At 42.8% G+C, this 8,110-nt stretch overlaps 1 protein-coding gene across 5 annotated transcripts; it reads left to right on the forward strand.

The window, feature by feature from the left end:
• Positions 1-5,787, forward strand: LOC119317194. 5 transcript variants are annotated; one of them, XM_037591615.1, is made up of 10 exons: positions 2-604; positions 1,493-1,523; positions 1,702-2,092; positions 2,506-2,605; positions 3,523-3,591; positions 3,803-3,893; positions 4,426-4,514; positions 4,626-4,687; positions 4,771-4,867; positions 5,321-5,787. In XM_037591615.1, the coding sequence occupies exons 3-10, from the start codon at positions 1,791-1,793 to the stop codon at positions 5,372-5,374; spliced, it is 864 nt and encodes a 287-aa protein (XP_037447512.1). In that variant the 5' UTR covers positions 2-604; positions 1,493-1,523; positions 1,702-1,790; the 3' UTR covers positions 5,375-5,787. The 5 variants fall into 5 exon arrangements, with proteins under 5 accessions (XP_037447514.1, XP_037447512.1, XP_037447513.1 ...); XM_037591616.1 differs by having other exon boundaries at positions 2-597; XM_037591617.1 differs by having other exon boundaries at positions 1-604; positions 1,493-2,092; positions 3,815-3,893.
• Positions 5,788-8,110: the final 2,323 nt, after the last annotated feature.

Raw genomic sequence — 8,110 nt, forward strand, 5'->3', positions numbered from 1 at the left:
TTCTTTCCTGGCGAGGAAAAGCGAAGAGAGACAAAAGCAGAGGCCCAGCCAGAGGGAGGAGAAGAAGAAGCAGAGAGAGTAGCCTCAATAATTGTTTGGGCATCGGGAATCCCAGCTCCGCATCCATCTCCTAGCGCTGAATTCCAGAGATCTCACACCTCTCTCTCCTCCCTCTCCCCCGTCCTTCTTCCTCCCCTCTCTCCTCCGTTTTGGTGGCGGGGTGGTGCAAGTTGGTCGCAGTGGAGTTGGCACAGGGCGTTGCCTTTTTGGGCGCACAACAAAGGCAGGAGGGCAGGAGAAGGAGGAGGAGGAGGCTTGTGCTTCTCTCGCCTCGCCTTTGCGGGGCCGCCGCTTTTGGGCCTCCTTCTTCCCATTGGAGCGTACAAAGCTGGGCGGCACCATTTAAAGGAAGAGCAGCAGGAGGCGGAGGAGATCGACCCAAACCCTCTCAACAAGAGTAGTGAGAGCGCACCACCACCATCACTAGTGCTGCTACACTGCACTCCGTCCCAGCCAGCCAGAGGAGGATCGCGTGGCGCCGCTGTTCCTTGTGCCCTGCCCTTTCGCCGCGAGGACCGACCGACGGACGATCCCAAGGTCGGAGGTGCGTTCCTTGACTTGCCCGCCTGCTCGCGCTCTCGTCTGCGGATTCCGTAGGATCGGATCGCGGGTGGTTTCTCTTCTTTCTTTCTTGATCTGGGTACGTCGCGCGCCAGTAGGAGGATTCTGACTTGTGCTGGGGGGTTGGGGCCGGCCGGCGTGCCCTTCGATGTGGAAAGCGAACCCTCGGTTGGGCTGGGCTGGGTGGGTGGGGTGCTCGGCACGTTTGTGCGTGGCCGCCGCCTTTCCTGTAATCATCGTTGCTTGATTTGCTTTCTTCCTTTCCATTCAAACAAGTCTTTCTCTCTCTCTATTGCTGCTGCTTCTCTTCTCTTCTCTTCTCTTCTCTTCTCCACTGCAAGAGCAGATTAGCGTTCGCGCTTCTATCCTTCCTCTTCCTCCAATCCTGCCACCAACCTGGAGTTCGTCTTCTCTTTTTTTTCTTGGACCCTGTTATCGCTGTACGGACTCAGTTTGATTAGTATGTCTGCGTCTGAGTTAGTAAATTGCCCACTTGTTTGTTTTTGTAGAGCCCTGGCAGAAACGAGACGACCTCACGCTTTTCTAACAAAAATTTGAACTTTGGCCATGCATTCTTTGTCATCGTCACACCAATTTTTTTTACATGCTGCTTAAATATATTATAAGAGCATAATACTTGAGCTGAGCTTCAATTCAAAATAGATGACTGATCGTTCAGTGCTACTCCCCAGGCTGTTAGCTTCCTTTTTTTTGTGTGGTTAGCAGCTGAAAGTTTTTTTTCCTTGTTGTACTAACTACCATTCCAAGCGCAAAGTTTTTTATTGCATTATTAGTTTAACTTTCATGTAGTTTTGTGTATTATTATGCAGAAGCAATAATAATAAGATTGCTCCCTTCATGTTTTCTGCAGAAAGTGTACTCTGCAAGCTTCTCAAATCTGGGTACTGTTTGTAGAGGAGTGGCCCTTTTTCAGTAAAGCTTTGGACATTATCTTGTACTAGTTTGGATGGCATCCATGGTTACTCTCATGTGTTTGTGGAGCCCTGGATGCCGAGCTCACCTTTGATGCGCCACTGTGGAGATGTAACTTGTGCTACGCCATTTGTCCCCTCATTGCAGAAGAAAGTTGGGTAGCAAAATCAAGCGTTCTTCCGTAGCTTGGTCAAGTGTTTGTGAGGCTCAACCCGGAGCACCAAATTTTGTCTGGCATGCAGATGTCAACAGATCCTAACCAATACGGCGTATTTCCGCATTCATTCTTCGGCCAACATGTGGTTTCATTTCAGACGAGTGCAATTACCAATGGGCCGGGAGTCATGCCGGTCTGCCTGGACACTTCCAGTGGGATAAATGGTAATCTGGCAATGTTGAACACTACACCTTCGACGATTGTATCCACTGCTTCACCCAACATGATTCCTGATTCTAGCCAGAGCCTAAAGTATGGAGGTCCAATGGCTGTGGAGTGGTCATACCCTGAGTTACAGATGCTTAATGACGGCCTCCATAAGTATGTTTTCTGCCACTATGTATAGTATAATTACTGACTTTTATTACATCAGTGAGAAAGAGAGCATTTTATCACATGTATATGCCGAGTTAATTCATATAGTTTAACATTAAGATGGAATACACCTGGCAATTGACACCAGGTACGAAATAATTATTCTGCCTATATTGGATCAGAATAACAAGTGTTTATTATGTTATAGTGCGTCAAGATAAATATTTGTTTATTTCATGATAAGATGGATACTTCATTTCTGCTGGAGAATAATGGCATATCACTTTCTTTTATCTTTCAGACAAAGGATTTCACTTGATCTTGTTGCAATGAGTTGTGTTTTTGCGCTTCAATTTTTCCAGTAAATAGTGACTTTGCCAATTATGTATAATTGTGTGCACTGGTGATGAAATTGTCAGGTATGCAAGTGAACCGGGAATCATGAAGTATATCAAGATAGCAGCAATGTTGCCAGAGAAGACAGTAAGAGATGTGGCCATGAGATGCCAGTGGATGGTGGTTAGTACCCGATTCGTCTAATCTATTCTGAAGCATCTAGATCACATTTTTTCCTTCAGATCCACCTAATGTCGGTACTCATTTAAAACTTTGAAATGCAAAAAATATGCAAGATGTTTATCCATTCTCTACATTATATTTTCGAGCTAAAGGAATATGTGCTCCTGTAACAACTTATGGATGGGGACAAACAATGGCTTATACTTTAATGGCTGTCAGAATGATGTCACTATAATTCCACTCAACCAGTGCCGCATATATGAAAGTAGATCATGCATAGATACACTTATTTGTCGACATCGATATACATACTATAGTGGCCTGTTATGGACGATAAAGTTAGTGTGCTCTGAGCTGGTCCTCCCAAGTATCCTTTTGTGCTGTTGTCCCGCAGATTTACATTTGTATTTATCTAGTAGTGTGTACTAGAAAAATATTTGTAGGGATGCAAAGGCTCTGCTTTTGACACTGTTAGCAATGGTTGTGTCTCTACTAATATCGTCAAAAGGATATCCAATGAAAAGTTGATCATCTCGTGATTCATGACAAAAGCATGTATATCTATTAGAAGTGTATGGTCAGTTAGCACAACTGATACAGTTTCTCATAAGCTGAGTTGATCAATGACCAGTATTGAGCCATGGCAAGCTGAGAATAGTTTGCACGAAAAAAAATATATTGCTGGCTTGTCATTTCCTAAAATTATATAAACAAATTGTAGAGCACTCAAGAAATCGTTTCAAGTAGCGTTGAAAAGAGGTAACAGAAGCAGAGCATTGGGGTTGAGCTTTGTCTTCAGTAATTATGTGCCTATTAAACAAGTATCTTTTTCAGAGTAAACATGTAATAATCATGTAAAGCATATGATGTTTCCCTTTTCCATTCCTTACAATACTAATAATGTGCTGCTTATACAGGAAAAACAAAATACAAGACGACGGAAGACTGAAGAACACAATGTTGGAAGAAAGATTAAAGATAGAAAGGTATCAATCATTTGCCTTTTCATATGATATGCCTCCTCGCCACTTTCAGAATAGTCTTTCTAGGAAGCAACTTCTGTTCTGATTCCTCGGAAGCATGCACTAAATTTAGAATTGTTTGTGAAAATCATGGTTTTGTTTGTCGAATATATTTGCCTTGCAAGAATGAAGTTGAGAAGTTTTTTTTGTCTCTTTTTGCCTGGTGCTCATCAAGGCTGTATCTCAGGACAAAATGGTGGAGTCGTCATTGTGGGCTAACAATCGTTCTGTTCCAACAGATACCAGAGGTTCTTCTGTTACGATAGGTAATAGCAGTCGATAATTGATTTGTATCTGGAGGTTGGTAGGTCACTTGTGTAGATAATCTGTGATTGATTATACCATCATTTTATCCTTTTCTAGCGATTATCATGTTTCACTACCTGTGTGATAATTTTTTTGAAGCATTCCAAGTAACTTAGGGACTTGGGAGAAATAATCCATGCATATTCTGCATAGAATGAATGATTCAAGACATTTTGAATGGTTTTTCGTATTCCTATGCTTTGTGAGTTAAGGTGTTCCCTAGCTTATAATAATGGATAACAATTAGTCTTTTACTAAAGCTCTGATGCAATTCCTAGCTTGGACTCCTTCGATGGTTACTTTGTTGCTAAACTTTTGCTGGAACTACTTAATACCATTAACACAGAGACTCAAGTACTTGTTTTCCCTGTGTATATGAAAACGGTTCATATGTTTAAATGAACTCTAACTTACCAGTTCTCAGTACAAGAATATGCAGTTATGCACAGGTCCTATTTTCTAATGACCACGTTTCTACATTTTGCTCTGCAGCCTCTGACATCGACCGTGCAATGCTTAATGTATTGGAAGAAAATGCTCGACTTCTCAATCAGATAGAAGCAAATATTTTGACATCACAGGTTGGTATTTTGTATGTATGGTAGGAGTAATATTGTTATTTCCCCTTGATTTCTTGTGCACGGGAGCTTTGGTTGTGCAGGAGTTAAATTCATTTTAACAATTCCTTTCAGGCTCAGAACAACATTGATCTTTTCCATCGCACAAGAAGTAACATCAATAATCTTCTACAAAGGTAAAAGTCACTATAAAAGGTACAGATTTAGGGATATGTCATTGCTACCCATGCAATTCTAATTTGATGCTCTCAATGAACAGCATGAGCCAAATACCTGGAATAATGAGCAAGATGCCTAGGTTGCCTATTTCAGTGGATGAAAAGCTTTGCAGTTATCTGCTCCCGGGTGTTAATTTGGTAAATGCTCTTCTGCTTTGACCTGCATGGTGGGAACGATCAGTGTTCTAGCGCTGTTCAGATTGTTAAGTTTGAGTAATCAATATCTCAGCCTCTGATGTACAACCATGAATCTAAATACCTATGTGAAAATCTAGTGTACTGTTAGATTAAAATGCTTATCCGAAGTTGCCAATTGACACTGGCCTTTAATACACAGGAAAAAAATAAACCAAGCACTTCGCTACTGAGACTAATTTGCTTGGCTGCTGATACTAGCTTCTATTACCAATCCCGTACTCCAAACTAATTAATGTAGAGTACAAAGTTAATCAAAGTGTCTTTTGATGAAAAACATGTATAAGTAGAAGAATAACCTTTTTTTCCTTTTTGCTATTTTAATATTCTCTTGACTAGCACCAGATTGTATACTGGAATGGCCACTCTTGATGTCCTTATTGTGTTCATTTGAAGGCCCAAGTTCTTAGCAGCAGCTACCTGAAAGAGGAGCCAAGAGGAAACTGGTGAGCCATTGCAAAGGTGGCTCCTCATTTTTCAGTAATAGATGAAAGGTTTGGAGAGCTCTTTGCCCCGTGTCTGCGTGGAGAAGCAAGAGATGCAAGAAACATCCATCTTTTCCTACCTAATATCTGGAGAGCCACACTGCGGTGTGTGCCTTCAAACACGGCGTCAAATGTTCTCTCTCTGCAAGTCTATATATAATATTAGTCATTGAAAATAGGGAGGGTTTTCGCAATTGCAGTTTTCCTCATCTTGTTGCACATATTGTTTGGTTTTCTCCCCTGGTCCAGCTTTTGCTCCAGTCCAAGTGATCATCTTAACAAGTAGTGTAGCATAGAAACTTGATACAAATAATTAGCAGGAAAATGCCCTTTTGTCACTTGCAAGGTAACCCTTCTATGTGTATTGCAAAGCTCTCACTTCACTGTAATCTCTCTTCACTGGACGTGCCGAGTATGATCAACACAACACAAATCTCATCAGATACTCAAGAACGTTGGTAGCTAGATAAAGCTCATTGAGTGACCATTCCCCATGTTATGACTAGAAGAGGACTCAAACCCCTTAGATTTTCATGCTCGGAGTTCTGACACGGTTGCTATTTTATCATTGTGGCTCTTCATGCCATTTCAGTTCAAAAAATTACATGACATGTCTCTCCTTTTTTGGTCCTTGTTATACTCTTTGGCTAAGCTGATTCAAGTCATTGTATACTGGCTTCCGAAAAATGAATCTGATATCTGATATAAGGCAAAATCTTCAAGTACCTTGATTGATCAATCATATCGTTCATAGTGAGACTTTTTTTGAGAGAGAAAAGACACCGGAAAAGCATCTCATATCCGATATTTATCAAGAAAAACTACAGACGCTACAAAGCAAAGACAATATGACACAAAAATCATACTGGTCAACTTCTTTTGGTTATACACCGTCCGACAGAGTTTGAAAAACACACTCAACAGTAATGAAAAGGGATGTCTGCAAACGCCTCGCCATACAATACTTTGAAGACCTCAATAGTCACTCACCGCTAGCTTTTTTTTCTTTTGAGCAATACTCACCGCTAGCTATGAGATCTAGAACCTGCTTGAAAGAACATCGGTTGAGGTATCATCCAACCAGTGGCCGAGCTTGAAGCTCATTGATGGAATGAGTGGGCTGGGCGGGCCAAACAAAAAGAAAGGGCCCGTGGGCTGGTTTTCCAAGGTCCAAAAGTAAAAAGAAAATAACTCCAAAAATTTGCAAATGTTGGGCGAACCACGGCCTATTCGGTCTTGCCTTAGCTCCGCCGGTGCATCCAATGTAATGCAGGCTTGTAATCCTTCACCACCAATCCAGAGTGTTTGAAAAACCGGGTCTTTACACGTGGAACAAATTGAAAAAAGAGGTCAAAGTCGATGCACCAAGAGCATCCCATTGCTTGACACACCTACTACCAAGAACCGAAGAGAGCCAACAGGCCCTCGTCGACTGATCCTTGCGCCGTTGATTGATCACAACCGTGCCTCTCGTGGAAGCAAAACCGTGACTCGTGGAAGAAAAAAAACGCGTTTTTTTTCGTTTCCGAGGAGGCACGACCGTGAAAGCACAATCGTGACTCTTACGGAAGCAAAACCATGACTCTCAAAACGTGTTTTTTTCCTTTCCGAGAGGCACGGTTTTGCTTCCGCGAAAGCACAACCATGCTTCTCGCGGAAGCAAAACCATGCTTCTCGCGGAAGCAAAACCGTGACTCTTGAAAAGAAAAAAAAAGAAGAAAAAACACGTTTTTTTTGTTTCCGAGAGGCACGGCCGTGACTCTCGCGAAAGCACACCCGTACCTCTCGCAAAAGCAAAACCGTGACTCTCGCGAAAGAAAAAAAAACAAAAAACGTGTTTTTTTCCGTTTTCGAGAGGCACGGCCGTGATTCTTGTGAAAGCAAAACCGTGCCTCTCATGAAAGGGAAAAAAAGAAAATACATTTTTTCATGCAAAATAATTTTTTTTATTGAAAAGCTAAGGAAGACCGGTGGAAAACGAAAACGTCGAAAAAAATCGGAAAAAACATATTTAAAAATCCGAAAATGTGTGCAGAAAAAAAATTCGGAGGGACCGTCCAGAGCGCGATACGTGGCGAATGGCTGAGAGTGCGCCAAGTGACGCTAATCATTGCGAGGCTCCCGAAGGAGCGCTCTTAACTAGTTGCTCTCTTAGCATGGGCGGCTGCCGATTATGCGGACCTCTTTGGTTGCGCACATGGCCAATTCCCGATTAAATATTTGGGAATACCGATCCACTACCAGCGTCTCACCATTGCGGAGTGGAAGCATGTAGAGGAGCATCTAGAGAAACGATTGAGCAGTTGGGAAGGCAAGCTGCTCTCAGTTGGAGGACGGCTGGTTTTGATTAACTCCGTTCTCACAAATATGGTTCTCTATATGCTTTCTTTCTTCCAACTCCCAAAAGGGGTCCTGCAAAGATTGGATTATTTTAGATCCAGATTTTTTTGGCAAGGAGCACTAGTAGAAAACAGGGCTATGGTCCAGGACGGCTCAGCCCATTAGTCCCGATTCAGTCTAGAACCGGGACCAATGTGGGCATTGGTCCCGGTTGGTGAGCCCAGGGGGCCGGCCGGGCCACGTGGGCCATTGGTCCCGGTTCATCTGGACCTTTTGGTCCCGGTTGGTGGGACGAACCGGGACCAATGGGCCTCGCTCCTGGCCCACCACCATTGGTCCCGGTTGGTGGCTTGAACCGGGA

The sequence above is a fragment of the Triticum dicoccoides genome, chromosome 6A (assembly GCF_002162155.2).
Source record: "Triticum dicoccoides isolate Atlit2015 ecotype Zavitan chromosome 6A, WEW_v2.0, whole genome shotgun sequence".
Lineage (NCBI taxonomy): Eukaryota > Viridiplantae > Streptophyta > Magnoliopsida > Poales > Poaceae > Triticum > Triticum dicoccoides.

What these genes read in the sequence shown, in the direction of transcription:
- LOC119317194 (XM_037591613.1), top strand. Translation starts at nt 1,791, where the DNA reads ATGCAGATGTCAACAGATCCTAACCAATACGGCGTATTTCCGCATTCA. An exon ending in AGGTTCTTCTGTTACGATAG is followed by an intron (nt 3,894 to 4,425) that starts GTAATAGCAGTC and finishes TTTGCTCTGCAG; the next exon opens with CCTCTGACATCGACCGTGCA. An exon ending in CAAATATTTTGACATCACAG is followed by an intron (nt 4,515 to 4,625) that starts GTTGGTATTTTG and finishes AATTCCTTTCAG; the next exon opens with GCTCAGAACAACATTGATCT.